Here is a 24770-nt window from a genome sequence, read left to right as displayed (position 1 = left end):
AGTTGGGCTCATGTCCTGCAAAAGTGAGCGTGGCGGCGGGGAGGCTGCAGTCCTTAGCAGAGAGCCCAGGGCAGCAGCATAAAGAGAGAACTCTGTGCTTGTCACCCAGGGAATGAAACCTCCTGACTCTCCCAGCCTGGGGGCTGATTTCTTTCCTCTCTTTGTGTTTGTGGAAACTCCTCCCCATGGTGTCAGGTTTTCCTGAAGGAGGCTCTTGAGCAGAACCTGGAGAAGGATCGGGAAGAGGAGTTGAGCAAAGCGGCTATAGTCATCCGAGCCCACGTCTTGGGCTACATGGCAAGGTCAGTGTGGGGGGCTGTGTCTGCATTTTCTCCAGCTGTCTACTTGCTGTCTCCCCCAGCCCCAGCTCTCCTCTAGGGTATTCTTACCAGCACTTCCACTCTCCTGGGCTCCCACCCTCCAAATCCATCGGCTGCCTCCACAGTCTGTGTTTCTGCTGAAGTCCTTGTCTGTGCTGAAGTCATTCCTTTGACCCCTGCAGCTTCCTCTACCCTCTGCTTCTTGCCCCCCTGCCTCCTAGCTGGTTAAACATGGTGTTGCAATGAGCAGGTCTCTCCCCTGACTTCCTGCCTCTTCTGACTGATCCACACCTTCAAGGGTCTGCAGGATTCTGTCCCATCCTCCTCTTGGCTCTCAGTTCCTTCTCCTCCTCCACCCTTAACCTACCAGCTTCACCTCATACCCCTTCATCTCTTTTCCCCATCTCCTAACTCTGCCTTTGTTCACACTTCCCCAAAGCCTGGAGCAGCCTCCCTTCTCCTGTCTGCCTAGTGGCCTCCCCTTCCTTCTTTAAGTCGCTCCTCTGTCTGACTAGCCTATCACCTCTGAGCTCCTCTCAGCTGCTCTCTTTTGCCACTACTGCTCCGAATCATGGTAGAGTTAAAAAAGCTATTACAGAACAGCCACCTCCTCTCCTGCCCTCCAAGTTAATGTAACAGCTGACTCTTGAATGATTGTAGCACACCTATCTTGCCAAATACAGTATCTCAGCGCCTGCCCTTGTCTGAAAGTCTTTACTTTCTGTCTTGTCTGTGTACGTTAGAGTGTGTGTTCCTTATGGCAGGGACCTTTGCATAATAATAATCAGAAGCCTCCAGATATTTTGGGGAAAGTGAGGAGTCATTACCTTGTAAAACATAGTTTCTAGCTGGCATTGCTAAGGGAATATGGCATTGTCTCTTTGGTGACATTCCTGGAAAGGAGGGTACCCAGCTACTGGACTGGGATGCTCATGTAAGTTGTGGCTTCAAATCAAGTGGTGCAAAAGGAAAAATCCTTGTACAGCAGCTGGTGGCAGAGGCGGCATTGCAGAGGGAGCAGTAGGAGCAGAAAACAGAGATGCTGAAGGTTGGAGAAAGTGAAGTTAGAAAACCTTGTTTGATCATTTCAGGTGTTGCACTGCATCGACATGAGAAGGCTCCACTAGAAAGGAATTGTTATGGGACATGTCCAGAGCAGGTTTTGAGTGAGTGAGGCAACACCAGAGAAGGCTGCCACATCCCCAGGATAAGGGAACTGAAGCAGAGCAAGCCTGCCGTGAAGAGTTAAATATTCCAGGCTTTTACTGTCACCTTGGTCAGGCTCTTCAGGGACTTGTTCTGAGGGGGTGGAAAGAGGCCTAAGGGAGGAAAGATTACCTGGTTGGCACTGTACACTCTGCTTTACTTTCCTAGGAGTCCGGGGCGCTGAATGGTCACGACAGTGTAATATTGGAATCAGAAAGTAGACCACAGTGAAAATGCCCTGCTTTGTTTGCAGACATGCTCCCGTGGGACTCTTAGTCACAGCTGCTGACTCCACCACCCAAAATAATGTTTTACTTCTCCTCTGAGCCCTGCAGTAGCTTTGGAGAACTGGAGGTGTCCCTGTTTACCTCACAGAACCCATATGGCCCTGGGGAAGGGAGCTGCACTCCATCCCCATGTGGCTGCTCTGAGTCTGAGGGGAGGCAGGGCTTATCCCAGGACCATGTACCATCAGCAGACTAGGTAACTAAATCAGAGCCCCTGTTACTGTATCTGAATAAGGGGGAAGCACAGGGTCACTGTATTTCACAGTCCTCCTGCATTGGCTGCAGGTTGGGAAGTGGAGGAAGGTGAGCAGAATGCTCTAGACAGGGAGCAACATTCTACTGCCTCTGTGTAACTGCCAGGAGGTGGAATTGAGCCTGGGACCTCTGGAGCTTAGTGCATGAGCCTCTCCACAGCTTGAGGTACAAAACCAGCTGGCTCCTAGCTAAGGCTGTAGAGCGCACTCACGTGACCTATTTGCACACTGAAGGTCAAGCTAGATAATCCTAGTGGTCCCTTCTGGCCGTATCTCAGGCAGCAGAGCTTGTGGATGTTCTCAAGAAGAGCCTCATGGTGCTGGGTAGGATTTTGGCAACACGCTCAGGTAGCCTGTGGCAAAGGTGCTTTGTAAAAGTCAGTGCACTTTGTCTAGGTGCTTGTGTCCACCACAGAGGAGGCTGGATGTGCTGCTGGCTCCCTATCTATGAGGAGAGAAGTGGGGGGAAGGTTCAGCCCCCAGTCAGTTTATTCTGATGCCCAGGGCTCACCGAACCGCGGCGCGCCCCACTCACCAGCTGCGCTGTCCGGCAATCTGCACATGCACAGATCACCCGAACCCGGCTCTTTTGAGTTGCAATCTGCTTGCCACGGGTGAATCGATTGCATTATTTGTCAAGCCCTGCTGATGTCCTTTCCCCTTCCTCCCCTCTCTGTTCCCTCCTGTTGGCTTACTATGGATGAATAAAGCTATAATCACAGCCAGTGAGCTGGACACTTGTACAGCCACTCAGGAGAGATTCATATGCTAGCCAGCTGATTAGCAGAGGACCACAGCTAGGTTTTTCTTTTCCACTAGTAGTGCACATTCAGTCATGCTTTGGTGCACATAAAAATATTCTGCACATGGATGGAAAAATTCTTCACTTACATGAAAAAGATTAGAGGGAACACTGGTCACAGATATTTGAATACAAATTATGGGCAGCCAAAAGCAATGGCTTCTGCTAAAAATGACTTGTACTAAAAATACCAGTGACTTAATTTTGAGGTAGGGACCAGCCAGGCAGTGCCATGGGTGCTTGAGGGGAGGTGGCCCCAGCGCTGTGGGTGCAGATCGGGGGTGCCATGGATGCTGGGAGATGGTCTGGGGCACCATGGATGTTTGAGGGGACAGCAGCCTGGGACCCCACCGGAGCTAGTGGAATGGGCGGCAGCAGCCTGGGACTGTGCTGGGCTTGGGGAACAGGTGTGGCAGGGCTGGCAGGCTCCCTACCCAGTTCCTTGCAGCTCCTTGTAAGTGCTGGCTTTGCAGCTCCCCTTGGACAGGAAGTGTAGACATTGGGAGCTAAGGGGCCGGTGTCTACACACAGAACTAGGAGCTGAGGCAGGGACATGTCAATGGCTATAGCCATCGATGGACCTATCCTCCATGAAGTTATCTAGTTCTTTTTTGAACCCTGTTAAAGTCCTCGTCGTCACAGATCTTCTGTTCCTGAGTTCCACAGGTTCCCTGTTGTGGGAAGAAATATTTCCTTTTGTTTTTTTTTAAACCTGCTACCTATTAACTTCATTCAGTGACACCTAGTTCTTATTTTATGGGAACAAGTCAATAACTTTTCCTTATTTACCTTCTCTACTTTTACAGACCTCTATTATATCCTGCCTTAGTCTCCTCTTTGCTAAACTGAAAAGTCCCAGACTTATTAATCTTCATCATAAAGCACCCATTCCAAACCCCTAATAATTTTGGTGCCCTTTTCTGAAACTTTTCCAATGCCAATATATATTTTTTTAAATGAGGCGACCACATCTGTATGCAGTATTCAAGATGTGGGCGTACCATGGATTTATACAGAGGCAAGAAGATATTTCTCATTTCTTTCTGTCTTAGTCTCTGCCCCTTTCTGAATGATTTCTAACATTCTGTTTCCTTTTTTGACTGCCACTGTGCATTGGGTGGTTTTTTTCAGAGAACTATCCACAATGACTATCAAGTCTCTCTCTTGAGTGGTAATAGCTAATTTAAATCCCCATCGTTTTGTACATATAGTTGGAGATATGTTTTCCAATGTGCATTATTTTTCATTTCTTAATGTTAAAATTTATTTCATTTTGTTGCCCAATCACTTAGTTTTGTGAGATCTTTTTGAAGCTCTTGACACTCTGCTTTGGTCTTAACTATCCTGAGCACTTTGGTATCATCCGAAAATATTGCTACCTCACTGTTTAGCCCTTTCTCCACATCATTTATAAATAAGTTGAATAGGATTGGTCCCAGGACAGACCCCTTAGGGGACCCCACTAGTTACCTCTCTCCACTCTGAAAGCTGACTATTTATTCCTACTCTTCATTTCCAGTCTTATAACCAGTTCTTAATCCATGAAATGACTTTCCCTCTTATCCCGTGACAACTTACTTTGCATAAGAGCCTTTGGTGAGGGACCTTTGTCAAGGCTTTCTGGAAATCTAGTACACTCTATCCACTAGTTCCCCCTTCTCCACATGCTTGTTGAATCCCTTAAAGAATTCTAATCAATTAGTGAGCCATAATTTCCCTTTATAGAAACCATGTTGGCTTTCTCCAACAAATTATGTCCATCCCTGTGTCTGACAATTTTATTCTTTACTGTAGTTTCAACTCATTTGCCTGGTACTGACATTAAACTTACCGGTCTGTAATTGCCAGGATCACCTGTGGAGTCCTTTTTAAATATTGGCATCACGTTAGCTATCTTCCAGACATTAGGTAGAGAAGCTGATTTAAAGGATGGGTTACAAATGATAGTTAGTAGTTCAGCATTTTCCCATTTGAGTTCTTTCTTTCAGAACTCTTGGGTGAATGCCATCTGGTCCTGGTGACTTGTTACTGTTAAGTTTATCAGTTTGTTCCAAAATCTCCTCTTGACACCTCAATCTGAGACAATTCCTCATATTTGTCACCTAAAAAGAATGGCTCAGGTTGAGAATCAACCTCACATCCACAGCCATGAAGACTGAAGCAAACAATTATCCGCAAAGACCTTATCGTCTTTGAATGCTCCTTTAGCATCTTGATCTTCCAGGGTCCCCACTGGTTGTTTAGCCAGCTTCTTGCTTCTGATGGACTTTAAAAAATTGCTATTACTTTTTGAATTTTTGGCCACCTTTTTTTCAAATTGCTTTTTGGCTTTTCTTATTATATTGTTATACTCAATTTGACAGAATGTGTGCTTCTTTCTATTTTCCTCACTAGGATTTAACTTCCACCTTTTAAATGATGCCTTTTCTATCCCTCACTGCTTCTTTTACTTGGTTCTTTTACTGTATTGTTAATTTGGAGTACGCATTTAAGTTGGACTTCTATTATGGTGTCTTTGAAAAGTTTCCATGAAACTTGCAGGGTTTTACTTTTAGCACTATACCTCTTAATTTCTTTTAAACTAACCTTCTCATTGTCCCCTTTCTGAAATTTAATGCCACAGTGTTGGGCTGCTTTGGTGCTTTTCCCACCACAGGCATGTTCAATGTATTATATTAGTGTCACTATTTCCAAGCAGACCCTAATCTCTTGGACTTGATCCTGCACTCCATTTAGGATTAAATCAAGAATTACCTCTCCTCTTGTGGGTTCCAGAACCAATTCCTTCAAAAAGCAGTTAAGGTGTCGAGAAACTTTATCTCTGCATCCTTCCCGAGGTGACGTGTACCCAGTCAAAATGGGGACGTTTGAAATCCCTCATTATTATTACTGTTTTTATTTCTTGTAGCCTCTCTAATGTCCCTTAACATTTCATAGTCACTATTACTATCCTGGTCAGGTGGTTGATAATATATCCCTACTGTTATATTCTTATTATTGGAGCATGAAATTATAATTCATAGAGATTACAATTTTTACTTCATTTGATTCTATGGATTCTTTCACATATGGTGTCCCTCCCCCATCAGCACAACCTGTTCTGTCCGTTTGATAGTTTTTGTACCCTGGTATGACTGTGTCCCATTGTTTAGCCTCATTCCACCAAATTTTCGTGATGCCTGTTTAACATGAGGCACTCTAGTTCACCCATCTTATTATTTAAACTTCCAGCATTTGTATATGAGCACTTTAAAAACTTGCCACTGTTTAGCTGTCTGCCATTACCTGATGTGATTGAAAATCACATCACAGCCTCACCTCCTACCTGCCCCAACTCCCACCCCTCCCCCACACCCAGATTCCTCCTGCTGCTGGGGTATATGGGGGAGGTGGCCTGAGATGGCCCCAGCAGTGGCCAGTGTGGCTGGCCTAGAGGCTGCTCAGGTGGCTGCTGGGCCAGCCACACCAGCCACTGATGAAGTCATGCGGGCCCTGGAAGGTCATGTAATGTGAGACACATACGCAGCCTTGCTTGTGAAAAATTAGTGACTGTTACCTGTAGTCTGGACTCGCTGCTGCCCAGGTTGTATTTATCATTCCACAGCGGTTCAGTGACCAGCCAGATGGTGCTGGGTGTCTTCCTCTATAAAGATACCAGCGGTTCTGTGGGAAGAGCACACACGGGTACTTGGTGGGTAGTGTCCCAGACGTGTGCACGTGAGATGTGGGAAACATGAAACTCCCATTCTAGTGGGTGTCCTTCATCCACTGGGCATCTCATGCTCATTCCCTTAGTTCAAAGGCAGACACCCTAAAGCAATGGCAAGAACAGTCTCTTTGAAGCAAGGAGCAAGGGGGCAGATGCTGGAGAGGGCAACAAAGGAAAAGAAAGAGTGGGCTAGAATGCTCACTTCATTTATTCAGCACTTAGATACCATGGGGAGCCGTTGCTTAGAATACGAGAGACATGGTAGTAACAGAAGTGGCCAGTGACTCATGACCCTTTAACTCTTTGTTTTGTTACAGGAAGAAGTACCAAAAGGCCCTCGTCAGTATAGTGACAATCCAGAAGAACTATCGAGCACACTTCTGGAAGAAAGCCTTCCTGCGACTGAAGGCCTCTGCTGTAGTCCTGCAGAAGCATTGGCGTGGCCAGCTGGCTCGCAGCCTTTATCAGCAGCTATTGCAGCAGGAACAGAGACGGAAACAGGAGGTGGAGGAGAGGAGAAAGCAAGAAGAGGAAGAGCAGATCAGAAGGGAGGAAGAGGAAAAACAATGGCAAGAAGAGGAGGAGCTTAGGAGGAAACAGGAGGAGGAAGAAGAGAAGAAAAGGTACAAGATTGTTTCTCACAGCTTTAGTTCCATGGCTGGCCCCAGTAGTGACTCTGCCAGGCGTAGGACTAGGTCTGAGGCCCTGGTATGATGACACCTTCAGGTCACAGGGAAGCAGTCACTTGGGTGTCCATTGTAGTAATTTGGATGCATGCACGGGTCTCCTAAACAGGAGTGGAGTGGGGTACAGAGGAGAAAAGGTGGATAGGAATGGCCTGTCCATCATGCATTTTGAGAGGTAAGTTACTAGGGGTGTGAAAGTGTAACCATGTACACAGTTAACCTTCATGGCTACATGCAGGCTCCTGCTAGAAGCGGGGCAGGGGCAGGGGCAGGCGGGAGCTGGTACAAGCACAGAGCCAGCTTAAAGGTCAGTCCTGAGGAGCCGACTACCACCCCACGTATAACTACTGAAATGTTCATCGGTTATGCAGTTACTTAATTAAACATATTTCAACATTCCTATAATGTACAGAGTCCTTCCCTCTGCCCCCTCCCCCATGTCTCTTCAGCATTGTTCCTCTTTAAAACATGAGGAGTGGATTTCAGTCCCCAAGCCAGGAATAAATAATTTCCTCCTATCTTCCCAGTGGTATAATGAGCTCTATCCCATCCTCTGAAGCATCTTGGATCAACCATTGTCTGGGACAGGGAACCAGACTTAATGGGCCATTGGTCCGTTCACTTTGGCCAGGTATTGAGCACGATGGATGATTGAGCTCTGCTCTGCTATTGCAGTTCTTACGATCTTATCTGCATGTAGTACCTGGGGATATTTTGAAATGCTTCTGAGCCGGGGCTGCAGACAGTTGCCAGGCTCCAGGGCAAGATGTGGGGAGGTTGGCTGTGCCCCCGCAGAAGGGGTGGAGCCTTGGCCGTAGGGGGAGGTGGGGACTAGCCTTCCCCTTGCTAGCCCGTCAGTAGCATGGTGGTGGCTGGGAGCCCCAAGCCCTTTTTAATCACCAGGCCCCAAAGCAGCTCCTCTCACACCCCCTTGGCTGGTGGGCCTGCTTAGCACCATGGCCTGGCTGCTATCATTCATGGGGAGGGATAGCTCAGTGGCTTGAGCTTTGCCCTGCTAAACCCAGGGTTGTGAGTTCAGTCCTTGAGAAGGCCATTTAGGAATCTGGGGAAAAATCTGTCAGGGATGGCACTTGGTCCTACTGTGAAGACAGGGGACTGGACTCAAGGTCCTTTCCAGTTCTAGGAGATAGGCATCTCCATTTATTTACCCTAAGTTATGAAGGTCCCTGGAAATAAGAGCAATGTATAGGAAGGAAGCTATCTGTAATAGCGAGAGGCACATCTCTGCAGTGCTCTTGCTTTCAAGGAGTGTCACTCATTCGGGTTCCACAGTTACCAGCCTTCCACACACACGTGGTGTCTCCTCACTTTTATTGTTGATGCCCATTTACCCTTGTAATACAGAATCATAATGCAGAAGTCATACAGATATTTACACTAAGGGAATGAACCCTGCAGCAGGGCTCCTGCATGGATAATGGTTCTTCATGTTCTTGGGGCTAGTCTGTGGTATGTGCTACAGCTGCACTGATCCTCTTCTCTTGGCTTAAGTCCACCTTCACAAGACGTAGCTGTGTAGACCAGAGAAGCTTTCCCACTGGCATGTGGCTGTGTCTAGACTGGCAAGATTTTGTACAAAAGCAACTGCTTTTGCCCAAAATCTTGCCGCCTGTCTACACTGTCCGCGAGTATTTGCGCAAGAACACTGACTTTGTACTGTACAAAATCAGTGGCTCTTGTGCAAATACTCTGATGCTCCCGCTCAGGGATAAGCCCTCTTGCGCAAGTATTCTTGCGCAAGAGGGCCAGTGTAGACAGCCAAGTTAATTTCTTGCTCAAGAAAGCCCGATGGCTAAAATGGCTATCGGAGCTTTTTGCACAAGAGAGTGTCTACACTGGCACGGATGCTTTTGTGCAAAGGCACATGCCAGTATAGACGTTCTCTTAAGCAAATACTTTTAACGGAAAAACTTTTCTGTTAAAAGTATTTGCGCAAAATCATGCCACTTTAATAACAGAAGCCACAGAATAACAGAATCCCAGGGCTGGCAGAGACCTCAGGAAGTCGAGTCCAACCCCCCTGCCCAAAGAAGGACCAACCCCAACTAAATAATCCCAGCCAGGGCTTTGTCAAGATAGGTCTTAAAAACCTCTAGGGATGGAGATTCCACCCCCTTGTAGCAAAATCAGGGTTCGGGGGGGCGCCCTAAGCCCCCTTCCCTTGCTCTGCCTCTGTCCTTCTTGTATCCCCTATTGTACCCCATCCTACAGTTGCCGCAAGTTCACTCCTTGTGGCGGTTATTCATTCGGGTTCCTCCATGTCCTCCTTACGTCCGAATCCCTCGTCTGGCCAGGAAGGCTCCGTCTCCGCGGCATCTGCCCCTTTCTTGCGGGTTTCCTCTTCCGGGCTTCCTGGGGGTGAGAGCACAAACAGCCCCTGCTCTTCCCCCTCCTCTCCTGTCCCCCCTCCCTTTTGAATTCCCTGCATTACGCCGTCCGGTACCCCCACGCAGCAGGCAGCCGGTGGCCGCGTGGTCCTAGCTCCGCCGGGTTCGGGCCAAAGAGCACCCGCACATGCACGGCAGGCCCTGCGTGCACCGGTCGGTGCGCCCTAAGAAGCCGCGCTTGGATGGCCTCCAGTGCGGGGGTCCGGCCCCCTGTCACACACCTCCCCCCTTAGTGTCCCGCTATCCTCTATGTTCCCCTTCTCACTTACACTCCGAGACAGGAAATCTGCGTTCCCATGAGACCATCCTGACCTATGCAAAACTTGAAATTTATACTGTTTCAAAAATAAATACCACCTCGTTATGCACGAGTTGGACTCTTTCATGGTTTGAATCCATTTTAACGGTGCATGGTCAGTCATCAATAGGAAAGAATCCCCCAGCAGGAAGTACCGGAGGGACTCTACTGCCCACTTATCTGCTAATGCTTCCTGTTCTATAGTAGAATTGAACTGCTCCCATGGTAGTAATTTGTGGATTAAATATAAAATGGGGTGCTCCCTTCCCCCTTGTTCTTGGGATAACACGGCTCCTATCCCCACATTTGATGTGTCCATTTGCACTAGGAATGTCTGAGAAAAATCGGGTTGGGTCAATAGAGGGGCCCTCATGAGCTGCTGTTTAATTGTTCCGGGCTGCCCTCCTCTCGCCAAGTCTGTTAATGGTGCCATCACCATGGCAAAGTGCAGTATGAACCGTCGATAGTACCTGGTCAGTCCCAAGAATTGCCGTACCTGCTTCTTCGTGGTAGGCATCCGGTAATTTTTATGGCCTCCACCTTGTCTACTTGGGGCTTCAGCGGTCTTCAGCTGACGATATACCCCAGGTACATCACTTCTGGTCTTCCAAATGTGCACTTGCTCGGGTTGGCAGTTAACTGTGCTTCGGCTAAGGGCTTGAGGATGGCTCGAATAAGTTATAAGTGTTCTTCCCATGATGTACTGTAAATGACGATATCATCTATATAGGCTGCGGCATACATCTGGTGGTCACTTAAGATTTTGTCCATTAACCACTGGAATTTCGCCACCGCCCCATTTCATCCAAATGGCATCGTTAAAAAGTGGTATAGTCCAAACCAAGTGGCAAAAGCTGTCTTCTCCTGTGATGCGGGAGTGAGGGGGATTTGCCAGTATCCCTTTGTGAGGTCAGTTGTGGATAAATACTGTGCCTTGCCTAGCCTCTCTAGGAGTTCTTCTACCCGAGGCATGGAGTATGCATCGAAACGTGAAGTGGCATTGACTTTTCGGAAATCAATGCAGAATCGCAGTGAGCCATCGAGCTTGGGGACCAGGACTGTCATGGCTTCTTCCCCATTCTGGCAGGATAAATGCAGAAGTGGGGGCCAGCAAGTGTACCTCAAAACCTTATCTACCAGGCTTTGGTATAAAACTTTCCCCAAAAATCTTAAAACCCTAGATTTTGGGAATAAAACTTCTGCTGCCACCACCCAAGTATTGATGTGACAAATCAGGGGTAAGATCACTTGGGAAATCTCACCCCTAAAGTACAAACCATGACACCCTCTTAACCAATCCCAGATTAATAAAAAGAAAAGAGAAAACTTTTATTAGCACCACAATATTCCTGTTGCAAGCATCATGACTAGATTGACAGGTAACAACGTATACACTCATAGAGAGACTCAATGGGCCTAGAACTTAGTTACAAGGAAAGCCAAAACATTGTTTAAAAGTGCACAGACATCAGATCCCATACCCAACCCATAAAATAATAAAACCTAACGGATTTATCTAAACTTTACCCTACATACAGAAAGTGAAGAATGGTTTCTTGGAGAGGGAGAGGGAGAGAGGAGAGGGGGAGAGAGGGAGAGGGAGAGGGGGAGAGGGAGAGGGAGAGGGGGAGGGGGAGAGGGAGAGGGAGAGGGAGAGAGACATGTCTGTCTCCCTCAGAAGCTGGAGGGAACTGCCCAGAACAAAGGAGGGAAAAACCAAAAATTCCTTTGTCCCAGTTTGAAATTCCTACCTACATTCCTATTGGCCACTCCACCTGGCTAGGTAAGGGACATAGTTAACCCCTTAGTCCCCAGGCTGCTGGCTAACCCTCATGATCATGACAAGGACTATGGGGCTCCTCCACTCGCTTCGGGACTTCTGGATCACCCCCATCTGCAGCATCTTTTGGATTTCCTCTCACACTGGGTCTCACAGTTTCCTTTGTAGGGGGTGGAGGGGTTCATGTACCTTTTGTCCTGGAGTTGTCTTAATATGGTGGTTCGCTTGGGATGTCTCTTCTGGTTGCGTCGAGAGGACTGTTGTAAATTCCTGTAGAAGGGCCCTCACCTCCTTCTGTTGGGCTGTCAGGTCCGCTCCTAGGGAGGTCTCTCCCAGTGTCTCCAGATCCCTTCTCCATGGACCTAGTTCAGACTCAGAAGGTTGCAGTGTTATCAACATGCCCTCTCGCACTTCCATTTTTTAATAAATTCACATGGTAGATTTGGGTATTTTTACATCTACCTGTCAACTTAATTTCGTAGTCCACGGGTCCCACCTGTCGTAGGACCTCATACGGGCCTTGTCATTTGGCCATCAGCTTCGACTAGGTGGAGGGTAAGAGTAATAAGACTCTCTCACGGTGCAAATGTATGGAGTTTCATCCCTCGATTATAATGTTGGGCCTGTTTGGGCCTGTAACAAGTTCCCTTATGCTAACTCTCCTGCTACCCTCAGCTTTTTCCATAGATCCAGGATGTACGGTATTGTCCCCTTTACCTGTGAGTCTTGTCCCTCCCAACTTTCTTTTAATAGATCTAGGATTCCTCGGGGCTGTCTCCTATATAATAACTCAAAAGGGGAGAAGCCTGTGGATGCTTGGGGCACTTCCCTAACTACGAACAGAAGGACGGGTAAAAAGACGTCCCAATCTCTCGGATCTACACCCACAAATTTCCTCAACATTGCCTTTAAGGTTCTATTAAAATGTTCCACAAGCCCATCGGTTTGTGGGTGTTATGCAGATGTTCGAAGGGTTTTTACCCTCATTAATTGGCATAACTCTGCCATTACCCGCCCTGATACGTTAGACCCCGGTTGGTTAAGATTCTTGGGGGATCCCCACTGTCGAAAATACTTTTACCAACTCGGCCGCCAAAGTAGTGGCTTTGGTATTTTGGAGGGGTACTGCCTCGGGGTATCTGGTGGTGTAGTCTATTAGGACTAAAATATCTGGTTACCTCTCCGTGACCTCTCCAGTGGGCCCACCAGGTCCAAGGCTATTCTATGAAACGGAATGTCAACTACAGGGAGGGGGACTAATGGGGCTTTTGGTATGGTCCTTCCCCCTGGCTGCTGACACTCCGGGCAGGATTCACTAAAGTCTTTTACTTCCTTATACACGCCCGGCCAATTCGTTATAAAGTCTTTTCACTCCCTAAATGTCCCACCCAGGGGTTGGCATCGGCTAGGTCCATCACCCGCCACTGGAATCAAGTTGGTTCTAGTAGTTGTTTGGTTTCCCCCATCTCACCCGGCTGCTCCTCTATCCTATATAGCCAATCCGCTCTTACCTCGAATCAGGACCCACAGCGGGCCGCCTTGTCCCCCGACCCCTCGTCTTGGGAGGTGCCGGCTTGCTCCCATGCATGCATTAGAGACAGGTCCTCATGCTGTTCCCACAGGAAGTCAGCTTCTGCTTCGAGTTCCTCCATCCTGAGGTTAGTGGTGGAGGCGTCTGCGACCTGGGCCTCCAGTGCTTTCTTCTCTCCTAGCTGTGGATTGGGTCTCCGGGCTGGAGCTACTTGCTCGGCCCTTCCTCATTCTCCACCAAGCAGCGGAAACCTGGCCAGTCTGACCCCAACAGCACCGGTTATGCTAGTTTTGGGGCTGCCGCCATCCAGCACTTCTCTTCTCTCACCCCATCCGCTATGTGTACCCACTGTGTGGGGTAGTTCCGAACATCCCCATGTATACATTGCATGGCAACTGGCCGGCCACCCTGTCCTCCCTCTGGTATCAATTCAGCCCGTATCTCAGCCCGAGACTACCAGGGCCAATACCTTTTCCCTTTCCAGGCTCACCTGGACCATTATCTTGGAGAAGTCCTGATCTCGGGCTCATCGGTCTGCCGCCATTATCCTCCCATACGAACAGTCCATGAAGGGGCAAGCACGTCGAAAATGGTCGTCTTGCCTGGACTCGTAACAGGCGCCTCACTTTTCCGGTTCTCGGGGACTGGGTCCTTCCATTGGCCGGAGTGTCTCTTCTCCCTTGCATTCACTTGCCCCCATCCTTTCCATGGAGTCGGAGAGGGAGCCCACACACGCCGGCCTCTCATGGGACGGGCCCGTCCACTCATTAGTTTTGTGTCGGGGCTTTCTTGGGAGTCTCTAGTCTTGCTCTCTCCCCTGTCGGCTGCCACAGAATTTTCTAAAATGGCAATAGCTTCTCCGAGGGTTGAGGGCTGGTGTCAGCACACCCACATCCATCCGTCTTGCAGGTAGAATCTGTAAAAACTGATCTAGCATAACCATTTCCATGATTTGAGTGGTAGACCTTTTCTCCGACTCTAGCCACTGGGTGGCTGACTCTTTGAGCCTCTGAACAACAGCCCGTGGGCATTCTCCCAGCCGATACTTCTCTGCCCGGGACTGCTGCCTGTATGTCTCCGGGGTCACTCCCGCCTAGTCTAAAATGGCCTCTTTAACCTTGTGATAATGTAATGCATCCCGGGTGGATTGACTCCTATATGCCCACTGGGCTGGGCCTGTAAGATAAGGGGCCAACAGGATGGCCCAATGTTCCTCCGGCCACTGGGCCACTGTAGCCACCCTCTCAAACGTTATTAAAAACGCCTCTGGGTCATCCCCGGGTGTCATCTTTACTAGTCTCAGAGGCAATGTCAGGGCTGAGCCCACCCCTGATGTGCCCGCTCTTGAGGCCTCTGCCCATTACTTTGACCATTGCTCCTGCTGTCTCTGCTGATGTTCCATCAGCTCTCGTACTAAGTGTTGTTGCTCTCTTTGTTGGTTGGTTTGTTGGAGCAACTGGGTCTGCTGTTGCTGCTGCTGTCGCTGGCTGTCAGCCAGCCAGTCCTGCAGCTTCCCCATATCCATCTCTACCCTCCTTCCCTGTCTGCACCGCTATTTTTTTTTAAATACCCGTACCCACATTCTCCACCAGTGTAGCAAAGTCAGGGTTCGGGGGGCGCCCTAAGCCCTGTTCCCTTGCTCTGCCTCTGTCCATCTTGTATCCTCTATGGTGTACCCCGTCCCACAGTCTCTGGAAGTTCACTCCCGGTGGCAGTTATCCATTTGGGTTCCTCCACGTCCTCCTTACGTCCAAATCCCTCGCCTGGCCAGGAAGGCTCCGTCTCCGCGGCGTCTGCCCCTTTCTTGCGGGTTTCCTCTTCCGGGCTTCCTGGGGGTGAGAGCACAACCAGCCCCTGCTCTTCCCCCTCCTCTCCTGTCCCCCCTCCCTTTTGAATTCCCCACGTTACGCTGTCCGGCGTCCCCACACAGCGGGTGGCTGGTGGCCATGGGGTTCTAGCGCCACTGGGTTTGGGCCGTAGAGCACCCGCGCATGCGCGGCAGGCCCCGCACGCGCTGATCAGCGTGCCCCAGGAAGCCGCACTTGGGCAGCCTCCAGTGTGGGGGTCTGGCTCCCTGTCACACCCCTCCCTCAGGAGCCCATCCCACCGTTTCATCACACGCCTAGGGAAATAGTTTTTCCCTAATCTCCAACCTAGACCTCCCCCACTGTAACTTGAGACCATTGCTCCTTGTTCTGCCATCTGTCACTACTTTGAACAGCCTCTCTCCTTCCTCTTTGGAACCTCCCTTCAGGGAGTTGAAGGCTGTTATCTCTCTCCTCTTCTGCAGACTAAACAAGCCCAAATCCCTGAGCCTCTCCTCGTACGTCATGTCTCCAGCCCCCTAATCATTTTGGTTCTCCTCCACTGGACCCTCTCCAATGCGTCCACATCCTTTCTGTAGTGGGGGGCCCAGAACTGTACGCAGTACTCTAGATGTGGCCTCATCAGTGCCGAATAAAGGGGAATAATCACATCTCTGGATCTGCTGGCAATGCTCCTCCTAATGCACCCTAATATGTCATTAGCTTCTTGGCTACAAGGGTGCCCTGTTGACCCATATCCAGCTTCTCATCCACTGTAATCCCCAGGTCCTTTTCTGCTGAACTGCTACTTAGCCCGTCGGTCCCAACCTGTACCAATGCTTGGGATTCTTCCGTCCCAAGTGCAGGACTCTGCACTTGTCCTTGTTGAACCTCATCAGATTTCTTTTGGCCCAATCCTCTAATGTGCTTAGGTCACTCTGAACTCTATCCAGGCAGCAGTGAACAGAGCTGACATGTCCTCTTGGTCTCTAGCCACTTGAATAATTATGTGAAGAGACTTGTGGCTACAAACTTCCAGCTTTCCTGGGAAGGTCCAAAATACAATCCAGAGTGGTGTTCCTTTGGATAAGAATAAACTCTTCAGCAAAAAGAGGGCTGGTGAATCCTTGCATTCTTTCAAAGATTCCAGATGGATGCTAGGGTCCTGTGGCACATATATGCTGGCTTCTAGACGTGGGTAGCAGATACAACACTTCCGCCCATGACTGCACACATCCTGCTCTGTCTACTATCAGGATCTTCCGTGCCAGCATCGACAGTCTTAGAGACCTTGCTTTCTGCCTCTGCCACAACGACCTTGTCACGCCTCTCCCAACAATGGCCAAAGGACAATTCTGATGCGCTGGTCGAGGTCTGCAGACTTCCCGTGATGCCATGTGCGGTGCCCTATGTCATCTTTGGGAAGAAGCTTTCCTGCTATTCTCTTGTGTAAATTACATGGCCATGGATAAGAGGGAAGGTCCTTTCTTGGGTTGAGAACTGGTTAAAAGATAGGAAACAAAGGGTAGGAATAAATGGTAAATTTTCAGATTGGAGAGGGGTAACTAGTGGTGTACCCAAAGGGTCAGTCCTGGGACCAATCCTTTTCAACTTATTTATAAATGATCTGGAGAAAGGGGTAAGCAGTGAGGTAGTAAAGTTTGCAGATGATACCAAACTGTTTAGGATAGTCAAGACAGAAGCAGACTGTGAGGGACTCCAAGAAGATCTCACCAAACTCAGTGATTGGGCAGCAAAATGGCAAATGAAATTTAATGTGGATAAGTGTAAAGTAATGCACCTTGGGAAAAATAGCCCCAACTATACGTACAGTATGATGGGGGCTAATTTGGCTACGACAAATCAGGAAAAGGATCTTGGAGTTATCATGGACAGTTCTCTGAAAACTTCCACACAGTGTGCAGCGGCGGTCAAAAAGGCAAATAGGATGCTAGGAATTATTAGGAAAGGGATAGAAAATAAGACCCAGAATATCTTACTGCCCCTGTATAAAACTATGGTACGCCCACATCTTGAATATTGTGTACAGATGTGGTCTCCTCACCTCAAAAAAGATATTTTGGCCTTGGAAAGGGTTCAGAAAAGGGCAACTTAAAATGATTAGGGGTTTGGAACAGGTCCCATATGAGGAGAGGTTAAAGCGACTGGGACTTTTCAGTTTAGAAAAGAGGAGACCGAGGGGGGATATGATAGAGGTCTATAAAATCATGAGTGGTGTGGAGAGGGCCGATAAAGAAAAGTTATTTATTAGTTCCCATAATAGAAGAACTAGAGGACACCAAATGAAATTAATGGGTAGCAGGTTTAAAACTAATAAAAGAAAGTTCTTCTTCACACAGCGTGTAGTCAACCTGTGGAACTCCTTGCCAGAGGAGGCCGTGAAGGCTAGGACTATAATAGAGTTTAAAGGGAAGCTAGATAATTTCCTGGAGGTTAGGTCCATAAAAGGCTATTAGCCAGGGGATAAAATGGTGTCCTTGGCCTCTGTCTGTCAGAGGCTGTAGAGAGATGGCAGGAGACAAATCGCTTGATCATTGTCTTCGGTCCACCCTCTCTGGGGCACCTGGTGCTGGCCACTGTCGGCAGACAGGATACTGGGCTAGAAGGACCTTTGGTCTGACCCAGTACGGCCGTTCTTATGCTCTCCTGGATGAGTGACCTCTGCGTTGCCTTTTTCCCATTCTCTCTTTCCTCAAGTGCAACATAAGATTCATCAGGACAGAATCAGTGTCATCCTCTTAGCCTCTTTCTGGCGCCAGCAGTTCTGGTTCACAGACCTCTTCAGACTCTGGCCTCCCCACACTCCAGAGCTCCTCACACAAGACTGAGGGAGACACTGGCCTCTTCATCTACATCCTGTTCACTTCACAATCTGCTGTTTGGATGGCTGTCAAGTGTGGACCATGCATGCTCTGCTTCAGTTCAGCAAATCCTGACCCAGAGCAGGAGACGATCCACCAGACCTGCTACTGAGCTAAATGGAGACTTGTCCTAGAGTAGGCCCATTGCTACCACCTGAGACTGAGCACAGTGTCTGTTCCCATCATCCCTGAATACTCTTTCCCCTCCGGAAATGGGCCTGGCTCAGTGCTATTTATCGGCAGTTAGCAGCACTTAGCACCTTTCTCCCTCTCATCTCTGTGTTACATACCCTAGCACACAGTCTGTGAGAGGGTTCACTGCTGCTGATGCTCACACCCCCATAGGACCTTAATCCCATTCTCTCTGCCCTTTGAACTGACAGGAACTGCCCCATCTCTCGATGAAAGTGGCATTCTTGGTAGCCATTACCTCAACCAAGCCAGTCAGTGAGCTCAAGGCAGGATGGCATCCCCCCATCCATGATATTCCACAAGTACAAGGCTGCTCCTCAAATTTCATCTTACAACGGTGTCTGAGTTCTTCCTCAGTCTGTCCATCCACCTGCCACTTTTCTGCCCAAAGCCACACAACTTCCCCAGGTACTACATGTCCTTGATGTTCAACACGCAGAAGCATTCTACCACCACAGGACTTGCCTGTTTTGGAAGTTGACAGAGCTATTGTAGCTATGGCTAAAAGGTCAAAGGGACAAGCCTGATCCCAACAAGTCTCCAAATGCTACACACGCTCCAACCTGCTTGCCCCCTGTGATGGCCCGTCGGGGAGCCCCTTACCCTGCACCTTCATCCACAGCCAGATGTGACCTTCAGTCAGCCAATTGAATAGAAGGTTTATTGCTTCTGCAGAGATACAGTGCAGCATAGGCTCAATGTTAACATAGGAGCCAGGGCAGATAGCCTTAGTCCTCTCGGGGGAAGGGGTTCACAGGCCCCCACCATATGGCCTCTTCAGGTCCCAGGCCTTCACCCCAGTAGCTCCCTCACCACGTTCCCTCAGCCGGTCCCACCCGCTGGAGCAGCTGCCTGCCACGTGAGTGCTGCTGTGCAGCTCTCCAGAGGAGGTGGGCGGAGGAAGAATTTTTTCTGCTCAGCCACACAGGTGCACACCTTCGCAGGAACTATGGCGTGTCAGCCCTTCTCTTCTGGATTGGAGACCACTATTATATATTTGTTCTCCATATAGATGCTTATAGACTGATCAAGTCACCCCTTAGTCCTCTTCCTGCTAAGCCAAATAGGTTGTAATCTTTTGATCATGCTCATGGCTTTTCTGTGAATCCTCTCCATTGTACCTACGTCCTTTTTCAATGGAGGGCACCAGAAGTGAATGCAGTATTCCAGAAGTCGTCACGACAGTGACAAATATTGTATTTCTGCTCAGAATTCCCTTCTTTGTGCGGCCCAGGGTCACATTAGCTTTTTTGCCCACAGTGTCACACTGGGAGCTCATATTCAGATGATTTTTGTCCATGATCCACAAGTCTTTTTTAGAGGCCCTGCTTCACAGAATGGACCTTCCCCATTTTGTAATTGTGGCCTATGTTCTTTGTTCTTATATCTATACATTTACATTTAATTGAATTAAAACACCTGTTGTTTGCTTTCACCCAGTTTATCAAGCAATCCAGATAGCTCTGAATCATTTACCTCTTCATTATTTACTGTTCCCCAAGCTTTTGTATCATCTGAAAGATCAAGTCATGACCACATGTATCGTCCTAAGCTATCCTTAGTATTCAGTTTTGGGTTTGGCTTTTTCAGTTCACTGGTATTAATAATTCGATGCTATTTATAATCTTTAATATTCAGCAAGCTCTCACAGGCCACTGAGAGGTTATGCAAGCTGCAAATATAACCCAGATGTCTAGCTTGGGAGGGCCTACTCTCCGCTACTTAGCAGTGTGCTTAGATTTGGCAGATTCTCTCTGGGACACAGTGTAGCTATGTTAAATGCTAAACAGAACACAGGTTCACGATGGTGTTGCCATGGCTCTGTCCTCAAAAGTAGAACATCTTCAGAACTCAAATTGTGTACATACCACCTGATTCAGTGGTCTTGGGCATGGGTGGTAAGCGTCCCATTGGCCGCAGTGGACATTAACTCAAGACCTCAATGAGTCTATGCAATCCCGCATTCTTGCTGCTTTTAGTCTTTTCTTTCAGGCCCACTCCATTTGATCTAATTTCCCGATTTACCTCAGAGTAAGATATATCTACCGGGATGGCCATGCCAGGCATGCAGGAACTTGGTGGTTTTACCAGATCAGCTTTAGAACAGGAGCTGTATTTCATTCTTAACCCTGCAGAGATGATGCTCCATGTTTTCTGTTAAAATACCCTGATGATCCGAGTCTGTCACTGACTATTGTCTTCTTTTGACCAGACAAAGAGAGCAGCTGGATGCTATACTTCTGATGGCTCAGGTAAGTTTAATGGTCCATTCCTTTGCTGTGTCTGCTCTTGGGACCCTCTGTAGCTCACAACCCTCAGGCGATTGCCTTCAATGACTCTGCTTTTTCCTGAAATATGCATCTTTATTTCACTATGATAAACATGTTAGAAAAAGTCCCTATGAAAGCATTTCTTTTCTTTCTTACCCTGCAGGTGCCTGACTGCAGCGGAACAGGTCTCCTACTTAATGTGCCGTGTTTATGGTTTCAGTATCTTCTTGCCCAATTCCTGTCTAGAGATTGCAGAGTTAGGATGCATCTGTTTTCGCTCTTACTAAGAATGTTAAATATCAAGTAATTTATTAGTCGAGTAGTCAATGGAATTTCCATTGACTACTCGACTAGTTGATAGGCACTTCTACATTCCTCCCTTGAAATGTATAAGAACCTCCGCTGTAGCTCTTGTACATTTCAAAGGAGGAATGTGGAACTCCTTGTGCAGCCTGGGGCCAGTGGGAAGTCCCACTGACTCTAGGCTGCACATGGCGTGCCAGCTTTGAAATGTACAAGAGTCCCCAGCGTGGGGTCTTGTGCATTCCAAAGTGGAAGCGCCCGCATGGAGCCTGGGGTCAGAGTCCCCCGCTGACCCTAGGCTACATGCTGTGCTGCTGCTTTGAAATGCCACGCAGAACCCGGGGTCTGATCCCAGGCTCTGCGCGGCATTTCCATGGAACCTGGGATGAGCTGGGGACTCCCCAGCTGACCCTGGGCTCTTTGAAATGCTGCCTTAGCTCTGACATGTGAGCTTGTTGCACATGCCCCTTTGATAAGCTGCTGCATTGTGAGATAGACAGGGTGCTTTTTGCTATATCATTGCCTGCAACAATCAAAATAGAGAGTGGCAAGGAGTTGGAATGACTAGAATCTCCACTTGGATTGCCAAGCTAACCATTTGCTACCATATATGGCTCTAGCAATATAACCAAGAATGTTGAACAAGCTGATTGTAAAAACAATTTATTATTTTCTGGTCTTCCTTCCTGTGTGATCGTCATCTAATCCTGGTTCAGCTCAGCTGAGGGGAGATGAATGATCCGAATGAAATAACTTTTTAAAGCACTTACTGCACTAGAAAAAAGTAGGATCTAAACAGCAGTTTGAGTCTTAACCCAAGCAGGCACTGATCACTGTGAAGGAAGAGACCATTTAGTCATATTCCTGTGTAGAAATATTAGTTGTAGACCCACCCTATGCATTTTCCAGGTCATAGGAGGGCACAAACAGGCCCCTACTTTATCCCCAAACCCTCATGTTTTCCAGTGTCCTCTATCATCTATCATCTGTATATGCTGATGCATTTCCTGGAATATTCCTTTTTTTATCATACTTTTAAGATGAACAGGCCTGGTCCTCAAATACCACAGCTAGCCTTCCAGAGAGGCTACAGAGCAGCTGAGGAATTCCCTGCTAGATGCATTGATTGGTGACACCATAGCTGTGTACTGGAATGGGGGGAGAGCTGCATCCTCATCTCTCTGACAAGAATATTAGAATCCCCAGCATAGAAAGAGGATGGGTAAAGATGGATTAATTATCCGTGGCTTTTGGCTTACAAATGCCCAATGGATACAGAGTGGGGAAAAAGCAGAGAGGATGCATACAGTGGCTTTTGACAGAGGGGAAGTCATGGTACGCAGCCAGCATGTTCCTGTGGGGAATAGAAATTGGAGGTCCTAGCAAGGCAGCTCCTCTGTAGGTTGGGGCTCCTTAATTTGATGTTAACACAATTTCTTTAAGGTGGAGGTGTTAAGGACCCAAGAGGAAGAGATGCCATTGCAGGAAGAAGAGAGGAGGCAGATGGAGGAAATCCTAAGGCTGGAAAAGGAGATTGAGAAGCTACAGCAGCAGCAAAAGGCAGATCACATGTCCATCACCTGTGAAAACACCAAGAATGAGATTAACCGGCAGCGAGAAGAAGAGATCCAGAGGCTAGAGAAGGAGGCATCCAGAGTTGCTCAAGAGTTCTTGGAGCTGCTGGATTTTGGAAACCTGGATGAAAGCGTGCAAGTCCTGGAGCATTCACTCTCCGGTGATGGGACCTTCAGCATGGACTGTGGCCTTGTGGCACCGCTGGCTGAGGAAGAAGTGGATGAAGTCTTTCATGCTGATGATGAGGGGCTGCTGGCACCCAGCCTTGTTTCGGATCAGCACGGCACCAGAACCACCACCAACTGCTCCGAGGAAGAGACACCTGTGACTCTACCATTTCTGAGAAGGGGTGAGGCGGAGGTAGACAGCACAGCAGATCATCCAGTGAAAAGCCCTGAGGAGCACAGTGCCCCATCTGACACCACAGAATGTATTTACCCCTCCATCTCAGAAACCTTAAGGTGTAACAATGTGGAGATGGGAGAGCCCATTTACAGCTTTCCACAAGATGAGGAGTCTGACTATGACCACGAGGATTTTGATGGCTTTGGAGATACTGGTAGCACCTCGGCTGAGCCCCTAAATGGTGAGGAGACCTTGAGGCATTCCCATGGTACCAGCATAGACTCTAATCGTGGCAGCCTAGACTCGGTAAGGATTTTTACATTTAGCCAAAAGCCAGTTTTGCTTGATTGGCATTTGTGACCCTTGTAGCTTTTGAATAGATATCTGTTGTATTAAATGCCAATGCTTTCATTCACTTGTGTCTCACTTCAGGTGTAGTTATTAGTAGAGAATATTCCCTTAGCTCATCTCCTGTTACATAGGTCAGAGTAAATGATCACAGTGATTTGTTCTGGTCTTAAGAGTCTGGGTGTTTGCTGGCCAATACTAGCACATTAATAATGGCCATGGGGTGGGGGAACCTGATGTGCCGGCAGTAGGGAATTAGCAGAAAGCCAGTGGAAATGGGTTTCTCCGCCATTACTGGATACTGTAGAAGCCAGCAGACTTCTGTTCTGTACAGGTTTTTGTACTGTGCTCATCAGCATGTTATCTGAGTGCCTCCCAGCAGTGCGAATAAACTCTGTCGCATGTTCTCTCATCAGACACTTGATATTAATTGCTTAGTTCTCTCCAGGGAAAATTGGTAATGAGAGGAAACCAAATGTGGGAGTAAGAAGGACAGATAGAATCAACCTCATCACCAGAACTCCTATTGGCCTTGGTTAGGCTAGGATTTCAGAGTAGATGCTTATTTCCTCAATCATCTACTCATGATTTCAGCTGCCACCTGCTATGTCTAGGTGAATAGATTTCAAAGCATGAGGAGACCAGTGCAGTGATCCAGTCTGACAATTTCAGACAATTCCTCATCCTGTGGAAATTACAGGAAAGGCAGGACTAGAGGTCTGGGACACTCAAACCCAGGTTCAATTCCCAGCTCCCTGGGCAAGCCCCATAGGCCCAGATTTGTAACGGTGGTTAGGTGCTGTGGTACTGAATGTTGCAATATCTGACTCACCGAGGAACCTAAATCTAATTTTCAAAATGGATTTAGGCACTTAAGAGCCTGCCAATGGGATTTAGGTGCCTAAATCCAACTGTCTTGTAGTTGAATGATGATTGGTTTACTGCTTCCCTTGTTCTGTTCCAGAGGCTAATTATATACAAACATTGCATCATATTTCTGAATTGAATAGTGCCAATTTCACGTTCTGGCCATTGGAACTTAAGGCATTTTTATTTGATTAAAGGACCCATTATGCCGGATAACTTATCTTTATGTAGGTTCTTAGATTGTGATCAACTTGCTTCTTGAACTACTCAGTAATACAGTAGTTTCAGTTCTTTAAGCCTTTTCTTGGGAGTTTCCCTGATCTTCAATAGTTTGTGTAGCTCTTACTTGAGCCCTCTCTATTCTTTAATGTCCTTGTTAAAATGTAGACAGTAGAACTGGTCACAGTATTATATCAGTGGCTTACTATTGCTGTATACAAAGGGATACTCCCTACTACTTCTTCGTAGTTCCCTATTAATAATCCACCTCCCGTTTTACAGCAGCACCAGAATGGCGTTTGTATTCACTTGGGTCTCCACAAAGACCCCTCAGGACTTTCCCCAATGAAGCTTCTCCTCCTGCAGTTACAGCCTGTGCTCTTTGCTCCTGGATGTCTCACCTTGCATTTGGCTGCACTGAAACACTCTTGCTCGTGCCCGTGTTACCGTGACTCTGTGACCATGGGGCTGCACAAGGGCTGGCTGTCACTCACTGAACCTTCTGGCCATCGGCTCTTAGAAGAGTGTTGCTACCACAGTGGGCCTCCAGCACACACCAGTGCTATGTTCCATTTCACAGTCAGAGTTTAAGGTGAGAGGAGCTGTTAGGTCATCTAGTCTGCTGTCCTGGGTAGCCCAGACCAATGATTTTCACCTAGATACTTACCTATGTATTAAACACA

At 48.0% G+C, this 24770-nt stretch overlaps 1 protein-coding gene across 6 annotated transcripts in view; it reads left to right on the top strand.

The window, feature by feature from the left end:
• LOC102447238 (unconventional myosin-X-like) overlaps positions 1-24770 on the top strand; it is a 316165-nt gene that overhangs the window by 187085 nt on the left and 104310 nt on the right. For all 6 annotated transcript variants that reach the window (XM_075914469.2, XM_089779563.1, XM_089779562.1 and 3 more), the window contains 4 exons: positions 196-302; positions 6896-7201; positions 20373-20412; positions 22177-22959. In XM_075914469.2, the coding sequence (XP_075770584.2) occupies positions 196-302; positions 6896-7201; positions 20373-20412; positions 22177-22959 (1236 nt within the window). The remainder of the gene's footprint in view (positions 1-195; positions 303-6895; positions 7202-20372; positions 20413-22176; positions 22960-24770) is intronic.

Source organism: Pelodiscus sinensis, chromosome 7, assembly GCF_052426305.1.
Source record: "Pelodiscus sinensis isolate ZL-2025 chromosome 7, ASM5242630v1, whole genome shotgun sequence".
Lineage (NCBI taxonomy): Eukaryota > Metazoa > Chordata > Testudines > Trionychidae > Pelodiscus > Pelodiscus sinensis.
Note: the sequence above shows the minus strand (reverse complement) of the source record. Positions and strands in the feature narration are given on the sequence as shown.